The 25,299-nt window shown below is 45.8% G+C and overlaps 1 protein-coding gene across 1 annotated transcript in view; it reads right to left on the bottom strand.

The window, feature by feature from the left end:
• EVC (EvC ciliary complex subunit 1) overlaps positions 1-25,299 on the bottom strand; it is a 70,524-nt gene that overhangs the window by 42,263 nt on the left and 2,962 nt on the right. The window contains 9 exon segments of the mRNA XM_060246123.1: positions 2,155-2,303; positions 4,772-4,988; positions 7,896-8,054; positions 9,876-10,013; positions 15,518-15,568; positions 15,570-15,617; positions 19,522-19,606; positions 23,443-23,477; positions 23,479-23,682. Coding sequence (XP_060102106.1) covers positions 2,155-2,303; positions 4,772-4,988; positions 7,896-8,054; positions 9,876-10,013; positions 15,518-15,568; positions 15,570-15,617; positions 19,522-19,606; positions 23,443-23,477; positions 23,479-23,682 — 1,086 coding nt within the window.

Raw genomic sequence — 25,299 nt, 5'->3', positions numbered from 1 at the left:
CTGTATTTATTAGAAGAGACTGATTCCAGGTCTGCAGTTGGAAATGGCAGTCTCCTTAAAATCCAAACCCTTCTGATGTTCAACTGCAATAGACAGAGATCACTGAAAGCTAAATCTACTTCTCCTTGGAGGGGGGGGAGGGAAGCAGCCTGACTGATGGATGCATCTGCTATTGATATGGACAGCATCTGCCGCAACATCAGCCATCTGAGCAGGCATCTACTCACATCCTCAGCAGAAAGGTCAAACACAGAGCTGGCAAGGACACACCCTGCGTCCAAGATGGGGGGGGGGGAAGTGCCAGTAACCCCCCCCCCCGCCATCTCCCAGAAGCTTGAGGAGCTCGACTGCTGTGCTGCTCTACTGGGGAAGGGCTGCAGCTCCGGGACAGAACCTCTGCTTGGCATGCATGAGCAACAAACCCTGAACCTTCAAGGAACCAGTTTGTGAGGTTTGTAGCACGGTAGAACTGCCCCCCTGCAAGCTGAAGGCATCAAACGTGCAGAGGACCTCCCTGGGATGCCCCTCTACCTGCCCTCCAACTCATGTGCAGATTGGCTTTTGGGGAGGGGAAGATCCTAGGTTCCAATGTGCAAAAGGGTCTTTAAAAGGTCTCTTCTCCAAGCTCCACCACTGGCGGCATGTCTGCCAACACGAACCACACTAACTTCCCTGTTAGGTTTGTGGGGGGTGGAATGGCATGAACCTTGGTTCACGAACAACAAACTGGGCTCGCTTCATCACAAATTTAGCCAGTTTGTGCCCATCCCTAGGTGCCAGTCTGGGTAGACAATACGGACTCGAATAACCAAGGGTCTGATTCAGTATAAGGCAGCTTCATGTGTTCTTTGAAGGCACCAGCACTCGCCATGAACAGCTGGGAGCTGCAGGAGGGGAAAATCTGGAACCTATTTGCATATTAGGCCACATCCCTGATGCCAAGCCAGCTGGAACTGCATTCTTGTGCGTTCCTGCTCAAAAAAAGCCCTGAAGATAATAGATTCAGGCAGGTAACTGTGTTGGTCTGATGCAACAGAACAAAGTTTGAGTCTAGTGGTACCTTAAAAGTATAATTCTGGGTAAAAACACACAAAAGATTATATGCAGAATTAAACTGTGTCTTAAAGGTGCCACTGGACTTCAACTTGGTTCTAAGATAATTTATAATCCTATTATCTCACCTTTTTTGCAATAATTTTTTGCAGGGCTGTTTTGATTATATGTAGCGCCCCCGCGGTGCAGAGTGGTAAAGCAGCAGTACCGCAGTACTGTGGTTTGAACTCTGCTCACGACCTGAGTTCGATTCTGGCAGAAGCTGGATTCAGGTAGCCGACCCAAGGTTGACTCAGCCGTCCATCCTTTCGAGATTGGCAAAATGAGTACCCAGCTTGCTGGGGGGAAAGTGTAAGAGACTGGGGAAGGCAATGGCAAACCACCCCGTAAAAAAAAAGTCTGCCGTGAAAACATTGTGAAAGCAGTGTCACCCCAGAGTCGGAAACAACTGGTGCTTGCACAGGGGACATTTTCTTTCCTTTGATTATATGAGTTATTTGTGAATTCCTTTGTGCTTGAAAGTTTTATTTCTGCAACCTGTTCTATTGGGATAAAAATTAATAGACTTTTAAAAAAAGATAAGCAGTCCATCAGCAGTTCCAAGGAACTCTCCAGCCAAGACTGGTTTTCTCAAAGGCTGCTGCTCTGAACTCTGTCTTTGGGGGGCAGTTTAGGAGCTTCAGTAACATCCAGGAAACGCAGAATTGCAGCATCTTGGAGTGTTAGGAGTTGCCTCCCTCCCAGCTCAAGTATTTCACAGCACTCTTAGACCCTCCAGCACAGACTCCCCCCCCCCCGCTAACTCTAATGGTGGAATGGTTGTGCATGCCACTGTGAAGGCCACCCTCTACGTGCTCACAGGACTTCCCTGACACAGTAACTAAACCAAAAGATGGAGGAAAAAACCTAATGATCCCTGAGCAGCAGCACACTCCAGGATGAAAGAAGAGTCCCTGAAAGGGAAAGTGTCCTGTAAGATCCCCAGGAGTCCGAAAGGGGAAACGCAGCTCTAAGGAGGGGCAGTTCCGTTATTTTACCACCCTAGCAACTCCTTGTGAGTTTCCACCTTTTCTGAAGAGCCATTCATGCTGTCACAGGTACCTTCAGGAATGCATCGAGGCTTCCCAGCTGCTGGCTTTCATTGAGGAGAGTTCTTTGCTCTGCTTCCTGAGCTTTGCTGAGGCTTTCTAGCTTCTCTGCATCACTCCTAAGGCACTTCTGGATTAGATTTTTGCCTAGCTGAACACAGTCTGAAATGCAGAATTTTAAAGATTCGTTTTTATAGCCCAGGAGAGAAAGAGAGAGTGATCTTCTGTATCTTAAAATAATCTAAATGAAGCATGTCATACTTTTTAATCTGAACTCTGCTTGTGGAATCCTTCTTCAAGAGCAGATGAACCACTTTTTAAATGCCTTTTAAATTCCCTCAAGACTGTGCCATGGCACCTGCAGACTGTGAGGTTTTTGCCCAACAAGGCTTCTGATTGGTCACTGGAGAGTTGATTGGGCGTACAGATTTTTAAAAATGTCACCTTGGTAACAGCTGCAATGCAACTACAGCACAAAGATTTTCACTGTGGGACTATAAAGGTAAACTAAAGCGGCCATTTTGTGCCTGGCCCTGTCTCCTGTGGCAGCCATTTTTGGCAGCCATTTTCTCGCTGTGCCCACCACTGTAAGAATTCTGAAGGTGCCCACAGGCTCAAAAAAGTTGGGGACCCCTACACTATAGGTTAACAGTCCTCTGACCAAAGAGAAGTCAGAAATTTACTTATTAAAACCGTCAAGCGAAAACCTTGTATCTCAAACAAAGACTACCTACATTTTTCTTTAAGGATTTTGATTTAAAATCAATCTGATCATTCTTAAAATGAGTAAATTATAAAAGAATCACAATGAGACAAAAACACTTGTATATATAAATGAAATCAGAAATGGAAAGACATACATATAATCCTAATCCTATGTATTTTAAGTTAAATACAGTCTTGGAGATTCTCACCAAAGTTTTTTCAGAAAGATTAGATAGTTTCATGTAACCCACATCTGACAGATTCAGGGGTCTTTTGGGTATGGCTATCTTATATAGGCCCAATTATGTGAAACTCACTTGTCTCTTATCAATGCCAATAAATTCATCTGTTTTGATTGTGTGATGTAAGCATTTTCAATCTTAGAATTATTTTTTCCAAAGCAATGGAACAACCTGCCTCATCCCAACTTTGCTAGATTTATTTCTGGACACTTCTTCAATAATTCACAATTACCTTTCCAAGGATGTACCAGTGAGATTTTGCAGAAAGGGCAAAAATAAATTCTCAGGCCAGATTTGTTCATTTGGGGTTCCGGACAAGTGTAATGATATGACAATATTCTAGCGCTCTGAGAGATAAAGAGGAGGAGAGAGACGGACACAAAAAGGGAGTTCTATGACTGGAGGAAGCACCTCTAAGCTGGGCCTTTGAGCTTTCTTCTGTTGGAGGAAGATGAGTGAGGAGGAGGAGGAGGTGGCTGCAGTGGGAGGGGGAGGAGAGATCTTGCTCCTCAGGAATTGCAGAAATGCAGTCCAAGCTTAAGAAGGTATATCTTTTTACAGAGATGGAAAGGTTTGATTCTGAGGACCAGAAAGTTGATTATTGTCTTGTTAGAGCTGGTGACCAGTAAAGGCAAAGGGAAGCTATTGTGTTGATCTCCCTGAGTCTGAGAAGGAGAAGGGGTGGGAAATGGTGGCCTGTGAGGGACACCTCTTGAGCCCAGCGGCTGAAGGTGACCCCCAGGAAGTTCTCCCACAGGAGCTACTGATCTGCTTCACTCATCCACATTTCAACAGGGCTTGCAGGGTGAACTCCTGGCAAATGACACTCACAGAGCTGGCAGAGTCCCCCTGATCCTGCTTTGCCCCCACAAGGAGGAGAGGGGGAGGACAGGTGAGCAAGTGCACATCATGATACTTCACTTTTTAAAAAAGAGAGAACAGAAGAAGGCAGTGACCTGGAGACCAAAAAGACCTGCGAGGAAAGGCTCTGAGGGGCTTGCAATAATCGGTTTAAAATAAAGGCAGGACGGTGCCTTTATTGGATATTTGATCTTAGGAATAACATCTTTGCAGTAAGAGTTGTTCAGCAGTAGAACTGGCTGCTCAGGGGGCTGATGAGCTCCCCCTCCCTGCCAGTCTTCAAGCCGCAGCTGGATGAACGCTTGTCAGGGATGCTCCTGCATTGAGTAGGGGGCTGGACTCACTGGAGTCTAGACCATCCCTTCCAACTTTATGACTCTATGGCAGGGGATAAGCTTTCGTGAGTCACTGTTCACGTCTTCAGATATACGAAGAATCCAAAGCAGTGACCCCCAAACGTTCTTTTCTGCTGCTACAGACAAACTAACATGGCAACCCATCTTGATCCATGAGTCCACAACCCCGACAGCTAGCAGAGGGGGAAATCCTTGGGGGCAGGTGATGCAGGAGAGAGGGAGTGAAGGCTCTCTCAGACCCTCCCAGCAGGTCAGTCAACTCTCTGACAAAGGAAAGGATCCTGCAGCAGCTGCACTGGAAGCTAAAAGTCATGAGCAAGGACTGTGACAAAGGGGGAGGAAAGCTGGGGAAGTGCAGAAGAGTACAGTGGCTTGAGGGAAATGTGGCCTGGATGCTCAGAGCCAGCAGAACATGGGGAGGCTGGAATCCGACCATCTCTACTTCAGAAATCCTCAATAAACTCACCATCTTCATAGAGTTCCACTTTCCCCCAAAAAGCCTTCTGGATTCCTGCGAAGAGCTCCTCCTTCTGCTTCACAGTGAGGTTATTCCTTTGAACTAACAGATCCAGGATGTGAGATATTGCATGGAGTCTGCATTTACTCTCTTCCTGCAACTGTGTCCTCAGCAAACCAACGATTTTCACCAGTTGCTCCCAGTTAAACATTCTTTCTTGGATGGCCTGAAAATAAAATGTGCCCCACATGAACACCAAAGAGGGCCATGCCAGCACGATGTAGTGGCATGAGGGTCTGGGAGACCTGGGTTCAAATCCCCACTCTCAGAAAAGAGTTCTGCCTGACCTTGAGCCAATCAACACCCTCTCAGCCTGACCAACCTCACGGGGTTGTTGTTGTGAGGAGAGAAGGAGGTCAAGCTGCTTTGGGTTCCTACAGGGGAAGAGGGGAAAGGAAAGAAGCACAAATCTCAGCTGTTTTCTTGCAGGGCTTTGCACGGTGGTGACTTCACTGGAGCTGCTGAGCAGCACATGCTGGGCTCCATTGGGAGGCACAACCCGCCCTTCAGCAGCCGTCTCAGAAAGCACAGCTGGGGGACCTGAGCAAACTGATATTTTCCAAAGTGTTCTGAACACCTGTAAACAAAGACCTCAAAAAACCCCTCCATCTCACATTATTATTTATTTATTTTTATTTTATTTTATTCGATTTATATCCCGCCCTACCCCACCGAGGGTTAGGTGGGTTAGTCACATTGGGTTAGTCTAATTCTTATACCATAAAAAGAGAACGGGGGAAATAAAAAGTTCCGAACTGAGGTCCTGGAATGCACCTGGCTCTTGCAAACTGGATTAATTAAGGGGCTTGAGGACAGGGACAGCTGCAGATCACAGCTGGGCATCTCTGCCTTCCAGGCCTCATTTTGGTCAGAAGCGGAACTCTGGAGCCTCTAAATTTTATTGCGTTCTTTATTTCTTACCTAAAAAGGTCAAGGTAGTCCCCCTGTGCAAGCACCATTCGTTTTCGACTCTGGGGTGACGTTGCTTTCACAACGTTTTCACAGCAGACTTTTTACGAGGTGGTTTGCCCTTGCCTTCCCCAGTCATCTACACTTCCCCGCCCCGGCAAGCTGGGTACCGACCTTGGAAGTATGGAAGGCTGAGTCAACCTGGAGCTGGCTACCTAAACCAGCTTCCACTGGGATCGAACTCAGGTCGTGAGCAGAGGGCTCCGATTGCAGTACTACAGGTTTACCACTCTGCGCCATAGGGCTCTTACTATTTCTTACCTGCCCACCCCAAAAAAACTTGCTTCTGGGTTCCATTGTTCAAACCCCCTGTGAGAATTTTGCTGAACTCCAAGGTTTGACAAACTTTCTAATATTTTTTTTCCTCACAAAAAATGGGGAAACAACCAAAACATATAAAGCAGATAGCTGGAAATCTTCATCATGCCACTGTGGCCACACAGGAGAAAGTAATTTAAAAAATATGATGGGAGTCAGGATTTTATTATGACAATGGTAATTCAAGAATCATTTTAAGGTAGATGCTGAACTGACATAATTTAGTCCACCTTCCGGTGATGTCAGGGGTGTGTGCAATAGGCAAATGAGTTGTGCCAATGAGTTGTGCTAATGAGCTCCGGCACCTCTTTTTCTATGAAATGACCCCTGCTGCCTTCTCTCTTCCACAGACTGCCTGTCCTTGTCCCCATCCTCCCAACCAGTGTTTCCTCTTAGCTGAGTTAACGGGAGCTCGCTCACAGATTTTTAGCTGCCAGCTCATGCATTTTTGTCTTAGCTCAGGAAGGATGACCTCAGAGCCCAATAATTTATGCAGTAGCCCACTTTAATGCAGTAGCTCACAAAGCAGAATTTTTGCTCACAACACTTAAAGAGAACATTGCTCCCAATCCTCTCTAGCTGACTTGCTTAACAGACCGCCTTTTAAAAAAGAGGTTCGAACTGAAGTAGAACAGAGCTGTCAAGAGTGCCTCTTGCCATTTAGACAGGATGTTACTTTCACTTCTCACTTAGCCAGCTCCTACGTCTATGCAACAACTGAAGCATTCTTTCTGCCTGATCTCAGGGATGGCCAAGGCCGTCTCTGCCTGATACGTGTGCACCTGTGAGGGGCCTGGGAAAAAAAGGGGGGAGGGACTGCTTCGCGTCTTAGGTATGAATGTGTAACAGTTTTAGCATAAGGTATAAGTAGAGGAGCCCCGTGGTGCAGAGTGGTAAAGTTGCAGTACTGCAGCCGAAGCGCTCTGCTCATGACCTGAGTTTGATCCCAACGAAAGCTGGTTCAGGTAGCTGAGGTTGACTCAGCCTTCCATCCTTCCGAGGTCATTAAAATGAGTACCCAGCTTGCTAGGGGGAAAGTGTAGATGACTGGGGAAGGCAATGGCAAACCACCCTGTAAAAAGTCTGCCATGAAAACGTTGTGAAAACTACTGGTGCTTGCACAGGGGACTACCTTTTTTATAAGTAGAGGAAGCTGGATTCAGGTAGCCGGCTCAAGGCTGACTCAGCTTTCCATCCTTCTGAGATCGGTAAAAGGAGTACCCAGCTTGCTGGGGAGAAAGTGTAGATGACTGCAGGAGGCAATGGCAAACCACCCCATAAAAAGTCTGCTGTGAAAATGTCGTCTGCCTTCTGTATTGTTCACAGTTCCCATTGCCTTGGTCAGTTTTTCATTGAATTTGTTTAATTTTGTTTAATGAATTTAATTTCACCTAATTCTACAGTCCTAGCCCAATTCTTCTGCCATCTGACTGCACTGTGTAACCTGCCTTGAGCATCAGCAAGAAAGGCGGGCTATAAAGGGGGCAAAGAAACAAACAAGGGCCGCACAGATATCTCCACAAACCTCCAGGAATGAAATGCCCGGCTGAGTGAATGGGAGCTCCAGCATTAATCTCACTAGAGGGAGTGAAAATACAATATTTGACTGGCCAGTCAGGAGTCAACGGCCAGTACTTGTGCCTATAGTTAAGAGTTGATGGGATTTGGGTGGGGTCATTTGCATGCATATAACCTTGGTGCTCAGTCTTGTTGCTGATTTCACTTAATAAAGCAGAGCTGTTTCACTGCCATGTGGCTTGAACCCAGGATTTAAAATAAACATTACCCTGGTCCATGAATCCTGTGAGTCTCTGAAGGACTCCTCCAGAACAAGCATTGCCTCCGTCAGGCGCATCCGGATTTTCTGGGCTTTGGCGCTTGTGCACTTGGATTGATCCAGGAGAAAGAGCAGGGCATGGCTGGTCTGTTTCCAGAAAGCTTCCATCTAGGCATTAGGAATTATAAGCGTTAGTATTTTATAATCGCTTGGAAGAAAAAGTATTTTATAATCACACTGTGACAGAAAGAGAGTTGGGGGCGGGGAGAAAGGTTCTAATAATGGGTAAAATATTCCAATGAGCCTTCTAATAATGAAAGAAAAAGAACTTGCACTCATTATTAGAAGGTTTATTAGCTGTTGGAAGAGTGGGGAAGATTACCACTCTTTCGTGCTGAATGATGCCAGTTTCTGGCCTTGGAAGTCCAGCTTGTGCCTCATGTACAGCAGTGATTCTCCATTGAGAAAGTTTGACTATGAAACAAGAAATACTCCTGGATCTTGTCTGGAATTGTGGAGTATCCTCTTAAGAATTTGCAATATGGACTATTGTTAATTAAATGTTTTTGGACACTCTTTGTGGTTTAGGATTTTTGACTTTATGAAAGTACCTTATGTGTGGATATGTAATTCTATTAAGTAGAATGTGATTTGGAGTAAATACTCCAATACAATATACAGTATATTTGGTAATTCAGTGTTATATGATTTGAGCCCACACAGTATTTTATTCTGAGCTGGCTTTGTTGTACTGTGAGCCTTAGTTGTTTAATTGTATCTGACAAAGTGTGCATGCACATAAGCTTATATCCTGAATTAAACTTTGTTGGTCTTAAAGGTGCCACTGGACTCAAACTTAGAGCCTTTCTAATTCGGCTGGTATTGTCCCATCATCCAGTAAACCAGTATAGGGACGGGGGTTTCACACAGCAATCTTCCTTCCGATAATGAGCTGTATCTGAAGCACTGTGTCATTTTAAACTGCATCACTTTCTTTTCTTGCCCTCCCCCCCTCCCCCATGTGAGTGATCTTCCTCAGAGGTTCCTCTTTTTTTGAACACTGTATTGGGAGTGCTATGGCACTGAAACCAAACTGCAAATCAACAGAATAACACCACCATTGGGATGCCTGGCCTCCAGGGTCCTGTTTTAGCACCACAGCACTCTCAATAGAATACTTTTTTTAAAAAAAGGAAGATTGTGTACATGACAAAAAAAGGGCATCAAAATGTCGTTGCAGGAAGTGTTATGGGGATTTTTCCCAGCATCCCAGTGATTCCAAAATGAAAGGGAAGACTGGGCAATGGAAGAAAGCAGTTTTCATCAGGAATGGCACAAGCCCCCTTCCCAAACAGGACTGAAGCAGGATTATTTGTAAAGGTAAATAAATACCGCTAGCAGCCAGTTACTGTAACAGAACCGTCTGAAAGGATAGAAAAAAACATTACCAGCCGGTTACTAGACCGGAATAGATAGGCTGTCTGAAAAGGTTCTTAAGTAGAAGGTAGTCTTGTTAAAATCATGGTTTCATAAAGGAGCACCCAGATCTTGAAACGTGTTCAGAGCTTCCCAAAACTGGCTCCTGCACCAGTGAACTCTTCCAAAGCACAATGAGGACTTTAAAAATCATCATCTGTCTTCATGTATCTGATTAACAAGTAATTTTTAAAAAACAGAATTAAGGTTTCAGGCGCTGAAGATTATCAACGTTTTTGAGATGATGTAATAAACAGAAGAAGGCAGAAATGCTGCACATGCCTGAAGCACTTTCCAAGCCCTCCAAGAACCAGGTTTTGGGGGCGGGGGGAGAGATCACCCCAAACTGAGGCAGCAAGACTTCGATCCATCAAAAGCAATCTGGACAGAGAAAGATCAAGGGGGGAAAGCCCACTGATCCCTATAATCCTATAATTGTGGTGTTAGGATATTTCTAAAGTCTGATAAAAAACACTGACGGAGACATTTCTTAAAGAGGAAGAGGGTGATTACATTGTCCAGGACATGATCCGCATATCCCTTCTCATTCCTCTCCAAGTCATCCAAGGTTTGATACTCTGTTTCATGAGCTCCGGAGACCTCCACGTTCAGGAGTCTGGAACTGAGCTGGGTTTGCAGCTCTTCAAAGGCCTGGGAAAGGAATACAACACAAGGTTTATTGGATTAGAATAACACTTATCTGGAGCTGGCTAATTGGTTAGAGGAAGCAAGCTGTTCTATCATTTCTCCTGCTGCCCTAAATAAGGGTGCACAAGATCCCCACTTGAGGACACCAGACAAAGATGACGCGCCAACTGATCCTGCCAAGCCGTGGGAGCCAGAGGGACATTTGTGGCACCGTGATGCAGCAGAGAGAGGCAGTGACCTGTTGGGGGCCTGAAGAAAAGACGGCTGTGGCAAAACGAAACCAAAAATCCCTTCTCCCTGCCAGGAGCACTATGGAGATGCAAAGGCTCACCAGACCCCAAAGCCCAGCACCAGCCAGAACGAGCTTTGAGACCGCACTGGTTCATTTGGTTGTAGCTTCCTTCCAAAGTGTGGCCTCAGCACAAAGGAGAAGCCTTGCAAAAATGACCCCTGATGGAGCTCTCTGAAAAGGTCGGCCCAGCCAAAGTCCTGATGGCCTCACAATATCAGGCAGGGTCACCTCTGAACTGCAACCCGGAGGCCTGGTTGTTCAAGGATACATCTGATGCCAGCCAAAATCTGGCACCAAGCTGTCGCTCTGTCTTCAGCAGAGGGTCCTTTGCAACCACTGGTGAGTGAGCAGTCAGTCTGCAACAGCAGCAGTTATGAAGGGGAGGCCCACAAAAAGAGCAGACGTCAACTTTAGAAAACGGGGCATCCCTTTGTCCTTTCTGCTGCTCTCAGGACTGGGGTGGGTCTTTCACAACCAGCCAGTTCTCAACCGTAGCAAAGTAAATGTCTGCACAGAAAAGACATCTGCCAGGAGAAGTTCTGAAGGACAAATCCTGCTCTCTTATTTGCAGATCCCCCTCAGCCTTTCTTGAACCAGGTTTTTAAATGAAATGCATCTTATCTCTGCCCCACTCTATTGTTCTGACCACTGCACTGCAGAATGCCTGGATTCACTGTCTGGGTTTGCTTTCTTTTTTTGTTTGGAATCAAGTCCCACTCTGTGACCAGACCTTAATGGTCCCCAGCAGGTGAAAACAATCAGCCACTCTCTGTGGGAAGAAAGGAAACTGCATGGAAGGGGGCGGGGGGGGGGGGGGGACAGGTGTAAGTTATTGCCAGTTATTGACTCCACGAATCTGTGCTCATATGGTTAGGACTTATTAAAGTCAGATATAAGAGATAACCTTCTGCTAGAAAGCCATTGCCAGGAATAACTTAATGGGCAATTATACACATCAAAAAACACAGGCTAACAGAATCCCCTCCCCCGCCCCAAGTCCGTTGGTTCTTACAGAAGTTGCTCCTGCAAGGCGTGAGGACATCTCCTGAGGCTTCTGACCTCCAATGCTGCAGTTGCATTCCCAGGCTGAACTGGCCCATTACAATAACAACTAGATAAGGAAGCTCATTACAACAATGATATATGAATAACAAGGTCTCTGTCTCCATCTCCCTCCTGCACCCACTTCATAATGTATAGTTACATGCAAGCACTCAAGAAGCGAAGCTTAACACAGTTAGGAAGAACTAAAGAAAGAATGCCAGGCTCATCCTGAAAGTGCGGGGGAGAGGGGGGGAGTGAGAGCCAGCGAGGTGCCTTGGGGTCAATTCTGCTCATGTGTGTTGGTGGATGGACAAACATAGGGCTTTTTTTGTAGAAAAAGCCCAGCAGGAACTCATTTGCATATTAGGCCACACCCCTGACACCAATCCAGCTGGAACTGTGTTCCTGCTCAAAAAAAGCTCTAGACAAAGAAGAGGAGATCGAGGCCAGGAGGTGGCTCTGAGCAGCCAAGGATGCAGAACCCTGGGAGACCAGCCCTGCTGGGCACAGGTGGCCACGTCAGCCTCCTCCCCAGATGCATCTCAGAATCTGATGTGGGGCTAATGGCTTCAGCCTTAGGAGGGAAATTTTCCCCCACTGCAACAGATTTTTTTTTAAGTATGAGAACAGAACTACTTTTAAAAGCATCTCATCTTTAAAAGCTGGCATAGTGTCATCATTATATAAAAATCTCAACACAGCCAAGTCATGGATACAAATCCAAAGACCGAAGCCATAAATAGATTTAGACAGATCTTTCTACAAGCCTGAAAAAAGCTGCAGAGAATCTGAAATTTAAAAAGTGAAACAAAACCCTGGGGGATTAACTGCCCTGAAAATAACAGAAGCAGCAAGGAGAAATGAATGGTCTTTGCTTTAAGAAATGAATGGTCTCTCAAAGAGCTGTTGCTAGGCAACCACTGTGTATCTATCATGAGATGCACACTAAACAGGTCTCTTCTTACCCTCTTCTTAGAGCCACTGTAGAAAGTTCACTATCTGGTCAAGAAAAATACAGGGTTTTTTGTTGTTTTTTTAAATCTTGGACAGCCAATTAATGAAGCTGGGGGGAAAAGCAGAATTGTCACTTTTAATTATAGCCTTTTTAATTTTGCTTGAGCAGTTAACAAGCCTTATCAGATATTATCTTACCACACCTGTGTATGATCTCATAAAATCATTTTGAGAACCAATCACTTATCTGTAAAGTCATCATACAACGAAGTTATGATTTTCTGAGATAGTGGATGTCCTTTTGTCTTTAGTGTTGCACTGAAAGAATTGTCAAAGAATGCATGTGATATTTGTGTCTATGTAAAGGATTGCCTAAGTTTTCTAAAGCATTCTAAGACAGCTATTTGAAATGTGATTCTCTCTACAGCTCATTTATTCAGTTATGAGAAATGTTAGAAGAGAGTTGATTTTCCTTGAATATGGTCTTTCAGTATTTTAGGGTTAATGCTTTTGTCTCTGTTTTTTATTAGCTTGTTTAATAAAAAGAGTTATTTCTTTTTCAGTAAAAGATTAACTTGCTGAAAGTTTCTGCCTGATTTTCTGGTGCAAGGTTAAACACAGAACTGACATAAATATTGTACTATTGTAGACAAGTTCCCCCTTTATCAGGTCTTATCTGTGTAGATACTTTTGAAGTCTGCGAAAATTACTTTGCAGTGAGAATAATTCTCACAAAGCAAGTGGCTCAAAACCTTTGAAAGGATACAGCATAATTATTTCAGTTACCCAACAACAGTATTGCCAGCTGTCAAGCCTCAGTTTCTCTCAGTAAGAGGCGGGGGGGGCAGGGCCTTATCCAAAACTGTTTTGGCCTCAGAAGGAGGACTCAGTGGGGCCAGGCCTACTAACAAGCACTGAGCAAACCACTCACCCAAGACTGACTACTTAGTACTGCTGTTCAACAGCAGCCATCCCAAGAAGGCCAGGGTGGTGCAGTGGCTAGAGTTTCAGACTAGGATCTGGGAGACCAGGTTTAAATTTCCACTCTGCCTGGGAAACTCACTGGGTCTTGTCCACTCACACATTCTCTGCCTAGCCTACCTCACAAGCAATGTTCCCTCCAAGCTACAGAGTCTTGTGAGCAAACATTCTCGTTTGTGAGCTACTGGCATTAAAGCTGTGAGCTACTGCATAAATTAGAGTGTTCTGGGGTCATCCTTCCTGAGCTAAGACAAAAATGTGTGAGCTGGATGCTAAAAATCTGTGAGCTAGCTCACACTAACTCAGCTTAGAGGAACACTGCTCACAAGGCGGTTGTGAGGATAAAATGGAGAAGGAATTATATCATTTGCTCTGGGAGGGAGAGAAAGCCAGGTATAAATGAAGAAAATACATAATAAATGCAGCCAGGGCTTTTTTTGTATATAGCCTTGTAAGCTCTTGGAAGATTGGCTACATCAGGGGGGGTGTATCCTAATATGCAAAGGAGTTCCTGCTACAAAAAAAGCCCTGAATACAGCTGAGAGATGGGGCGAAGATGAAAGTAGTATTGGAAAGGAGAAATGGAAGAAGGGGAAGCTGGGATATGGGGCTGCCAAGAGGAAACTAGTATATGGAGGAGCGATACAGGGCAAAGCGAGGTGCCCCCTGCATGTCTTAATGAGTTCCCCCCTGTGCAACTGAGCTTGTTGTTCAGGACTGCGCAACTCAGCCATAGTTCTCCTGCAGAGAGACGCCGCGAGGCACTGACTGAGGGGAAAGCAGATAAAAGTGTATTGGCTGGGTGGGTGGGAAGGACAGAAGGAAGCTGGAATGGGGAAGATACTATGTGGATTTCAGAAAAGGAAAGAAAAAATAACAGGGGGTGGGGGGATGAGATGCCTCACACAAATCCTTGTGGGTCCCCTATTCATAGGATACCATCGCTCTTCTTATCTTCTAATCTCAGAAACTCAAATGTTACTCAGATCCTCAGTGCTGGTCCCCGCATAACTAACTTTTCACGCAGCAACTGATTTGTATATCACTTTTCCTTCAATGACTCAGAACAACAGTATATTGCCATGGGTCACTTTCCTCTCCTCCAGTTTATTGTTACAACAAACCTGAGAGGTAGGTTAGGATGAGACAGAGAGCGTGAGACTGACCAAAGTCACCTAAAATAAGTAAATATAAAAGCTGAATAGGGATTCAAATCCGGGCTGGCCAGCTGTAATTCGACATTCTATCTATCACAGTACAAGACCAGCATGCCTTGAAGGTCAGCATCCTGCACTCTTAAGTGCTTTTTTTTAGTGCTGCAAATGTTAGGATCAGTTTGTGGGCACCATATTTAAGAAGGGTATAGACAAGCTGGAACGGGTCCAGAGGAGGGCGAGGAAGATGGTGAGGGGTCTGAAGACCAAGTCTATGAGGAAAGGTTGAAGGAGCTGGGGATGTTTAGCCTGAGAGAGGAGGCGGCAGAGAGGTGATATGATCACCATCTTCAAGTACTTGAGGGCTGTCCTAGAGAGGATGTGTGGATTTGTTTTCTGTGGCCCCGGAAGGTAGGACCAGAACCAATGGGTTGAAATTAAATCAAAAGAGTTTCCGGCTCAACATTAGGAAGAACTTCCTGACCGTTAGAGCAATTCCTCAGTGGAACAGGCTTCCTCGGGAGGTGGTGGGCTCTCCTTCATGGGAGGTTTTAAACAGAGGCTTGATGGCCATCTGACAGCAATGAAGAGCCTGTGAATTTAGGGGGAGGTGTTTGTGAGTTTTCTGAATTGTGCAGGAGTTGGACTAGATGACTCTAGAGGTCCCTTCCAACTCTATGATTCTATTAAAGGATTTACAGTCTATTCATCTATTTTTGTACATTAGCTTGTAAATGTCTAGAATTCTGTTTCTACTAAAGCTAGCATGAAAAGTGGATTCTGGTAAGCATGCAGTACCATAACTGTTCTCATTAACACTTACACTTTCTATGATGCTGTTCTTACAAACAGCAGAAGGATAAAAAGATGGTTAATTAGAGCTTATTGACCCAGTTGAATGAACAGAACTTCTCGTATCTCCAGCAATCTCAGTGCCTTTTTCCCTTGTAGCAGGCTGCACAGATTTGAACTGTCTGACTGTGACAGGTAGAACATTGCTCAAACACTGGCTTAAAACGATACATTTTGGAAAGATCAATAGAACTGAAGAGTTTGCTGATTAAATGGACCGTGATACGTACTGTTTCTTGTGTACAAAGGATGCTTTGATACAAATCTTCAGACATTTTCTTTTCTAAGATAAAAACTGACCGTGAGCATTCTGAAAATGTGCAAAATTGCCTATGTGAAAAACAGAATAAAGCAGAAACAAATGTCATCACAGAACCATCCTACCAGCAACTGTCACTTTTGCTGCTGAAATGTAATCATGAGAAAGAGCCCAGTCTGGAGTCTGCCTGGGGAGGGTAGGCTTTCCAAGTCTCATATTTAGTAAATTCACCAATGCTTAGTTACTCATTTAACTGGGGGGCCTGAGGGGATTCTGGCATCCAAGATGAACACATCAAGCTTGTCAGTGGCTTTCCACGCTCAGTGTCCAGAGATGCCTTCCCACCTACACAGCTCTTGAACTGCACTGCGCCAGCGGAAGACTAGTCAGCTCTCCCTGCTACAGAACTGGGCATCTTTTGGACTCTCTTCTAAAATTTTCTCTGAAGTGAGTTCTAGTTAGCTGCTCATCATTTAGACCAGTGTTTCCCATTTGCAGGGTTGTGACCCGAAGCCAAAGCTAGCCCCACCCCCAGCAAAGCTAGCCCACCGTCTCTGTTGTGCAGAGAGGAGCTGGGCTGCCTCTCCTTCCTTCTCCCCCGCTCCCAGAGTTTTGGAGAGAAAAGCTGCATCCACTGGCACTTTAGACCCATGAAGTGTCTTCAATATATGAACTTTCAGTGTGCCTTGCAGTATGTTCTTTTGGGGAGATTTCCCCGGGAGGCCTGGGCAGCAAAGGAGGGTGTGTGTGTTTTTTTCAGCTGGGAGGGGCAGGCAGTGGGGATTCCAGTAGCTATTCTTTTTACCAAATGACAGAATTTTTGCTGACTGGGGTCATCTGATGGTGAGGAAGACTTTTTTCTTTGCCCCCCCCCCTCTTTCTTTCTTCTTTCTTTTCTTATCTTTCTTTCTTCTTTCTTTCTTTCTTTCTTTCTTCTCCCCTGCATGTGATACTCTGTCTGTATTCTTGGTGCTGGGAGGAGGGGAAGCAACAGTGGGAGGGCCTCTAGTGCTCTGGCCCCACTGGTGGACATTCTGGTGCTTTCTGGGCATTGTATGAGGGAATTTTGGACTGGATAGTCCACTGGCCTGATCCAACATGAGCTCCTCTTATGTTTATGTTTTTTCTTTCCATGTCTTTCCTTTCTTTCTTTCTTTCTTCTTTCTTTCTTTCTTCTTTTCTTTCTTTCTTTCTTCTTCTTTCTTTCTTTCTTCTTTCTTCTTTCTTTCTTTCTTTCTTTCTTTCTTCTTTCCTTCCTTGTTTCCTTTCTTCCTTTTTTACTGGATGAAACTTTTCTGTTGATCATACCGTTGTTGCAGACATAAGAGCTCTGCCAATGAAAAATTGCCCCCCCCCCCCAGTTGTAGCCAAGTGGCCTTCTATGAGGTTTCTGTGTGAGTGAGTGAGAGTAAGAGGTGTGGGGCAGAAAGAGATTATTGGGGATTACTGCGGTATATCTCAACAGCACTGGAAGAGATGGTACTATGAACTTGGCACCATTTTACTGGTCCTGCTTTTAACAGCTGTCTGACACCAAAATTAAACTCCTCCTGTATGTATTAAAAAGGATGAAAGTAGTTCACTGGCTAAGTATCTGCACAACAGGTTGCTTTTAAAGGCATGGAAACACAGCCAGTAAAAAGCTGCAAGCCCCTCATAAATATCCTTTTTGGGATAACTGCAGAAAAGCTTGTATGAAGTTCATATAACTTGAAATTAATTCATTAATTGCAGTACAATTCTCTGCTAGCTTTTACAGCAATTTCCCCATGTTTCAACCAAAGAAAAGTATGAAAAATAGCTATCGAAAGATTTTCTTGAAACCAAGCAAGCTTGGTTATAGCTTGAGGCAGGGTTCCAGTAGCAGCAGCTGAAGGAAGGGCCTACTAAATGTGTCAGCATATTTTAAGGTAGAGCAGCTTCCAGGGCCCAGTGTGGGTGGTACACAGTGCTGGTATTCCTGATGGCAATGGCAACAGAACTCCCAATTGCATACAATGGCCAGTGCTGTTGAGGAAGGGATGTGTAGGTGGTGCAGGCAACTGAACATGGGCATTAGGAGTGCTTGCAAGCTGGAGAAGAATACACAAACAGATAGGTGCATGCAGATGTGAGGGTGAAAAGAGAGGCCCGCCCACTTTCACCCCCATTTTGGCTCAGCATAAGTTTCAGAGAGATTTTTCTGAAAATGAATTACTTCCGAAGAAGAGGCAGGTTTGGGGGAGTGCCCTGGAAGTTACAGAAAAAGGTGAAGTTTTGGTTCAGTGTGCCCCGGAAGTGACATCGCTTGGTCCTTGACACCACAGGAAATGACATAATTCCTGTCTCCCGGCTCCACCCCCAAATTTTAGTGGGCCATGAAGGAGAAGTGTAAAAATAACCAGGCCACGGGAAAGAAAAGGTTGGAAACCCTGATTTTAGACTACAAAATGACAGGTGAGAGCCACAAGGCCTCGCAAAGGAGGGGAAATCCCACTTCCCCTGCTGCCCCCCCTTCTCGACCTCCCACTGATTCTGTCTTCCCCTCCTTGGCTCTGCTTCCCACCCCCCTTACCTTCCCCTTTCCACCCAAATAGGGTCCTCTTGTATCTATCTATATCTGTGTTTCAGTTGACAAACATAGCTATGCTGGAATAATCTTTCAACATACAATTAATCTTTCAACATGAAATTAACTCGGAGCATAAAACAAACAAAACATGTTACCCTGATTAATCACAAAACTAATATTTATTGTATTTTTATCCGATCCACCAGGGACAGTGCGCAGGGCTCTGTGCGCCTCCATTTTATCCTCACAATGTCCCTGTATGTGGAAGGGGTTAAACCGGGGGGGGGGGCAGTGACTGGCCCAAGGCCTTCTAGTGAGATTCCTTAGGCCCACGTCCACCCCGTTGTAGCTGCTATGACACACCAGCTCTAAAGTATGATGTTACCAAGTAAACCACGTTTTTAATGACTTAAGAAACATTAGTGTGATGTGCCCTCAGGGAAACCTCTCTCACACTGTCTGAGTCTCAGAGAAGGAGAAAGTTTATGCGTAAAGGGGAAATATTCAAATAATTAAATTGAGTTCTATTTTTTGAAGGCTGCGGTCTGGAAAGGTGGAAGTTATCTACCTTAAAGAGAAGTTAATAGTCCCCAAAATGAGGAAGCATTAAAGACAGTCAGTGTGTGTGTGTGTGTGTGGGAAGGGTTTACAGTAATTCTAGGGGACTCCCAGGAGAAACCCAGCTGACACAAGCCGAGTCTCTCTGTTCTTGGTTATGCCCAGAATTGTTCTTGGTTATGCCCTGGTTATGCCCAGAATTGACTTTCCTTTTCTTGGAAGTGCCACCAGACTGAAAACTGCATTCTCACATCTGGTTTGCTAACTCTTGTATTTGTATGCTAATTTCCTGCTATTCATAGTTTTACCAGTTACTTTAATCCAATCTTTGCTGTACTTATTGGTCAGTTACTCGTGCTTCTTGACTCTAACTAGCCCTTCCTGGCAACTAACCCCCCTCCTACCCTATATGTAAGGCTTGAGAAAGTCTGCTTAAATGTTTCTAAAGAAGGGTACATGTATTCCTGTCAAGGCCAGTACAGGATTCTCTTTCTGTGCTTTCTGAAGAGGGAAAAGAAGCTACATGTTGGATGATTTGCCTCACTGTGTCCTACCCACCATCCTTTCAAGGAGCTCAGAACCACACAGGGGCCTTATTGCAGCACTTGAGAGGTGTGACACCCGGGCAGAGCAGTGACTTGCCCAAGTCTGTGCATTAAGCTTCTGAGCCAAGCAGGGATTTGAAGCAAGACTGCCTCACTGCCCCAGGGAGGCAGAGCGGAACCCAGAGCACAATCAGTGGGAACCATCTCCTAAGAAAACCCTCTGAAAGGAAAGGGGGTCCATCTGCTTTTGCCTGCCTTAGGCACCCAAATAACTCCAGCTGGGCATGATGAAATAACCCCAAATGTACCAAGTGCACCTACCACATGCTTCTGTTTCCTTAGTTCCATGTCCAGCAGTTGGAGAGGCCTCAGAAAGAGGCTGTACAAGCACATCTTCACATCAAATCTAAAACACCCCAAAGACATCTCATTAATATCTACGCAACAATGCATATACATTGGATTTTTTGCAAAGAAGCCAGTCAACACTATTAAATAATACTGCCTGGCTCTGAAAGTCTTGACAATTGTGACTGAGCTGTCAGGTCAGCTTAACCATGAAAGAGGGCAACTGCACAGCATAGTGGCCTTAAATCGAGGCTGTCCTGGTTTGACTTTGTCACAGCAAGATGAATGGCCATCACATGCAATTGCCATTTCCCTCACAGTCTTCAAAGTCCAGTCTGAAGTGAAGTGAAGCCAGCGGCCAAGCCGCAGGACTGAGGGTACCCTCTGCTGCGCCCCCCTCCCCAACTATTCTGTTTTCAGCACTGCCTGTGGTCACTGCTGTTAATCTGGTCCTGCTGCGCCCCTGCAGAATGTGGCTGCGCACACCCTGAAGACCTCCTTACTGCAGGTTTGCATTCAGTCAGAAGCAATGCATTGTCAAGCATTGATATTTCACAATAATCAAGCTTTTGTTTTTAATCAAAGACTTGCTTTATTGAAACTCCATGACTTGCTCCAAGGATGGATTCCTTGGAAGTAATGATTGACACAGTATTGAATAGTATCTTATAGGCTACTTCAAAAGGCAGGGTACTTCAATAGAATAACATAAGGATGCAAATTGAGTTGAAGGTTCAAAAGCTACTCGCTGGTATCTCTTTTATGACTAAAAAATGTTAACATCTCCATTTCTCAACACATTCTCTGCTAGCTGATAAGACATGGCTGTGTGAATCTGGGGAGAGGCACTTTACACCATTAATACAAGGTTACGCTAAACATCCTGGAGTCAGAGGGATTTTATTATGCATCCACAGGGGGAAGGGAGAGAAGAAAGGTATGAGTAAACCAGCACTTAGAAATAGCACGCTTGACATGTATCTCTGCTCAGTGAACGTGGCTTGACTCAGTTGTAACAGACTGAGCAGTCTTGATTCACTCAGAGCCACTGGAATGCTGACAGGAACAGGGGCCCAGAAGATATACAGAGCATCAAAGAAGAGACAGAGGCAGAAGATGGGTCTTCTCCAGCAAAAGAGCAGGAAAGTTCATCCCAGCCAAATGCTGAGTGAACCTTTCCAGTAGTAGAACGAGCCCCTAGCACCTGTCTGTTCTTTGTCTTGATGTGAAAAATAAAATGATGGTGCATTTATTTTGAGGAAGACACTGATCCCTTGAGAAAATGACTGGGTGAAACTGGGAAGGCAGATACTGAGAACAGAACTGTCTTTCATCTGAAACAATCCCAACCAATTTTTTTTTAAAAAGGCACATTAGGTTGAGAGCAATGTCCATTTTGGGGGAACATTTCTCTCCCTCCAGAGAGCTTTCCTCTTCCCCAATAGGAACTTCAAATGTCTTTTGCAATAGGGATAGGACCTTCGTCTTTCATCTCTCTCACTTTTCTCCTCCTTTCTCACAGTTGGTTATTTTCTCTTTCATCTTCTTTATTATTCTTGCTATTTTCTCCTTCGTCCACTATCCCAGCTGCCTGAAAGCTGTGCTGACTCCCCCTGGAAAGGAGGCAATTAGACTGAATGACCAACTGGGCCTGAAGCAGGGGGATTTTTAAAATTATGGATGACTCGGTTTAATTTTGCTCAGCCAATGAACTAATGTGGAGGTAACGTCAGGGCATGTCTGCAATTGCTAGAGCATGCAGCTTAATTTATGAAACAGAAGAACAGCTTTCAACCTGTTGCTTCCTATCCCTCGAGACTTTGTTTTAAATGCATCATGAATTGTTTTTTCTCTCCACTATGTTTTGAGAAGCTTCTGGATTGAATGTCTGTCATTACTTCCAGGTTCATCCTTCTACCACCTCATTCATAAACTTCAGATGCCTGTTCAGAGATTTCACTCACTAATGCATTTATGCTTCACTGAGCCCATAAAATGTGTTTCAGTTAAATGATGATGTCTCTGTGTTCTTACTGGTTAAGCATTACCCACTGGCAAGGCAGAGAACCCAGAATAATCCCCCACTAACCTGGGCAAAATCTCAAACAGGTTTAATCAGCAAACTCAGTAAACCTGGAAGTAACTGGCATCCTCAAGGTAAGTTTGGAAGCATACCAGTTGGCGTGATGATGTGTTATCTGCCCCAAATTCTTTTCAGAAAAGGTCCCCCCTTCCAGCTTCCCCACTGCATCATGTCACATTCATGCTCTCACAACTTTTCTACAATCTTTTCCAGACCTGCTCTGCCCTGAAGATTAGGGAAAGATCCCAGTAAAACCTGGGTGGCCAGTGTGTGGCCTGGGAAAATCCAGATTTTTTGGCTGTCATGGCAGCCACTTTCAGTGACCCCATCTTCACTGAAGCCATTTTCTCCCCTGCCTTTAGGGAGCATTTTTTTGAGGGAAAGGCACTCAAGTATCATTATCTTCATAGAACAGTGTTACAAGTATAGCAGGTTGTTTGAATTCCAAGCTTCTAACGTTTTTAAAAAGCAAGTCCCACCCTTGCAAAGATATAAGGGAAATAGCATATCTTTGCAAGAGAAGGAGGATAGAGATTTACATTTTTTTAAAAAAGAAAGCCGGTAACTCAGAGACTCTGATACCCATATTGTTGCAATGGTATACTGAGGTAATGATTATTCTAGTGCCTTCTCTTAAGTGCAAAAGGCAGGGAGGATGGCCACTTGTGGAGGCTTGGGGAATGGAAACTGCGTGAGAACCTGCTGCCGTTGCCCCCTCCCAAACAGCTCAGCAGCTTGGAGTCTTCAGTGGAAGAGCCGGTGGCTGAGGAGGGCAGGGAGGTAGAGGTGTGGGTTGATAGTGTGTCCAGTGGAGGCCATCCTGCCTGAGCCTGCAAGTAAGTCCTTGATGTTGGGCCCTGAGATATGCACCAGGATCCCATTGGGCAGAATGAGACCCCCCCCTCCCGCGCCGCCACTAGCTCATGGCCTCCCTGGGGTGCTCTCACTCCGAAGGAGCAGCAACAGCAGCAGCAGGCCCAAATGAGGCAAAGTGCTGGCTGCACTCCACCCCACCCCACCCAGAGCCAGGGGGTGGAAACTATAGTTCTTTGCAGGATCCTGGATAGGCACAGTGAGGCTGCAGGAGCTCAACACCTGCCAGCAGGGTGGCTCAGCCTGATTACTGCCTGGCCTATTTAGGCTGCGGCTTGGGAGATCTGCTACTAGGTGCAACCCCTGTGCTCCTTGCTGTCAGCTCCAGCCTGTGCCCCACTCTCATGATCCTGGTCTGAGGACACTGCTCCAGAGGAGACCTGGCCAGGCAGAGCATAGGACATGCCCCACCCCCGCCACGTGAAGCCCCGTAGCTCCTTCTCTCTATCGCCACTTGTACTGGCAGTGGGGAAACCACACAATCCCATCCCCAAGAACCAGGGACAGTGGTGTTGCACAGAACACCAACAGTGAGCCAGTCAGGGGGCCATGTGGGGGGGGGGGAGGAAACCGAAAGGCGATCTGGGTGAGGTAGTGTTGCCAGCTCCAGGCTTGGAAAGACCCGGAGATTCTGGGGTGGTGCCTGGGGAGGGAGGGGTTTGGGGAGAGGAGGGGCTTCAAGAAGGAACAATGCCACGGAGTCCTCCTCCCAAAGTGGCCATTTTCTCTGCTGCCAGGAGACTTCCAGCCACCACCAGCCGGTCAACAGCCCTAGGGGAGTGACCCTGCAGTCCACTCCTGGCTCATAAACCTTGATTTGCAACCAGCGCTCAGAGCTGGCCTGCCTAGGATTTACAGTATTTGCAAGAGAAAATATACTACACCAGCCAACGGCACAGTCTTTCACTCACAGCAGAAACCAAGTCTGCCTCTCTTACGTGTCACAGGCCAGCACTTCAGCAAAACAAGTCACTTCTGGGGAAGGTTCGATCCTGGTATCTGTCATCACTTGCTGCAGAGTGGATGGTGGTGGATGAAGCCGCGTCCTCTTTGGCTTCCTGGCCGAGAGACCCCAGGCTGCTTGAGGTGGTGGACCCTTCCAGGATCTGATGGGCAGAACCACCTGCTGCTTTGCCACTGTCATGTAGAGAGGGATTGGAGGAGCCATCTGCCAAGGGCTGTGGGGAGAGCGAATGGACACCTGAAGCTGCCTTCTACTTACTCAGACCAGGCCTCAGATTCAGTGGGAGCTCACAGGATCTCAGCTCCTGAACCTTTCTGAGAGTTCCCCCTCCTCCTTCCCACCTTGTCCATTGAATAGTAGGTGCAGCTGCAGAACAATCCCTGGATGAGCTCCACCACCTATTTTTCTACAAAACGACCCCTACTGAGACCCCCTCCCCCTGCTCCATCAAAGTCAGCACTGTCGACTCAGCCCAGGAGCACTTCTCTCCTGGGTCCCAGCTGAGGTCTTTGCCTACCTGATCCTTTTAACTGGAGGTGCCAGGGATTGAGCCAAGCAGATGGCCCTCCCCAATCAGTTACTGCTTCACAAAGTCCTTCCTCATCAACCTGTTTATGTGGCACATGGTGTGCCTTTGTCTCTTCTATATCTGGGACATGGGCTTCATTGCTCAAAGAGGACCTCTGTTTTTGGAGCAACAGGCAGAGCTTCCCTCAAACACTGACCATTTCACAGAGACCGGAGAGAGCAGAGCCTGCTGAAGGGGCAGGGCTGATTGGCTCACTGTCCTGTCCTGATGGAGGGGGAGGGGCATGTCAAGGGGTGTCAAACTCATTTGTTACGAGGACCGGATCTGACTTTGGGGGGGCCGAGACTTGCATGTAATAAAATATACTTCCAGATAGTGGAGACATAAACTTTATAAAGGATACAGAGAAACACAATTAAATATATTGTTTTTACTTAAAATACAAACAAGCTTAAAACTCTTGTGATGTTTTGTTTAAAATGGAAAGGTGGGGAAATAGTGGTATTTGGCAATGCGGTTTTTAAAATAAAATGTTAAGAAAAAGCTCAAGGATCACAGCAAAAACTAGAATATAAACCAAAGATATAAAATGCTCTGGGCATGAAATGGCTGGGCACGGCAAGCTTCTCCTCCTGCCCCCAGTTCTACTCAGATTGGCAATGGCTCTCCTTTGGCTGTGGTTAGGCACCAGTTCTAAGGTCCATTCAACAGAGACATGCTGGCTCAAAGCATCAACTCTTTATTGCAAGATCACACAACTCAGCAAGGAACAGCTTCTAACTGGCCATATAAAAGCTGAAAAGTGAAACTGAGCTTCACTCCATTAAAATACACTCCAGCACAAACAAGGCTGCAAGGAAAAGATGGAATGGATTTTTCCATTAAGGTCTCTGTGCCCAGGCAGACTATTCCCAGGGCACAGAGACCTTAAAGGAAAGTCCATTCTGCATTTTCTTTGCAACCTTGCAAGCCCAGAATTGCTTCCTGCTTTAGCCTGCAAGGACAAAGAAGAAAGAGCTGGGAACTTTGGCAGCCTCTGAGCTTCAAGGGGTGAGGGAACAGGAGAGAGGGGGGGGGGGAGAAAAGAGCCTCATGGGCTTGATTAAAGCCCTGGGCAAGCTGGTTTTGATCCACAGAGCCAGACATTTGATACCCTCAGTCTACATGATTCTGTCATGAGATGGTCAGCACAGACGGCTAGGCTTCCTTTAGTGGCTGTCACATCTTCTCCTCTCTTCTAAGGTGCATAAGTTTTAGGATACCCGCTCTTGGGTTTATGTAAAGTTTTGGAGTGGTGCCCCC

The sequence above is a fragment of the Heteronotia binoei genome, chromosome 9 (genome assembly GCF_032191835.1).
Source record: "Heteronotia binoei isolate CCM8104 ecotype False Entrance Well chromosome 9, APGP_CSIRO_Hbin_v1, whole genome shotgun sequence".
Taxonomy (NCBI): Eukaryota; Metazoa; Chordata; class Lepidosauria; order Squamata; family Gekkonidae; genus Heteronotia; species Heteronotia binoei.
This window is presented reverse-complemented; position numbering and strand designations above follow the sequence as displayed.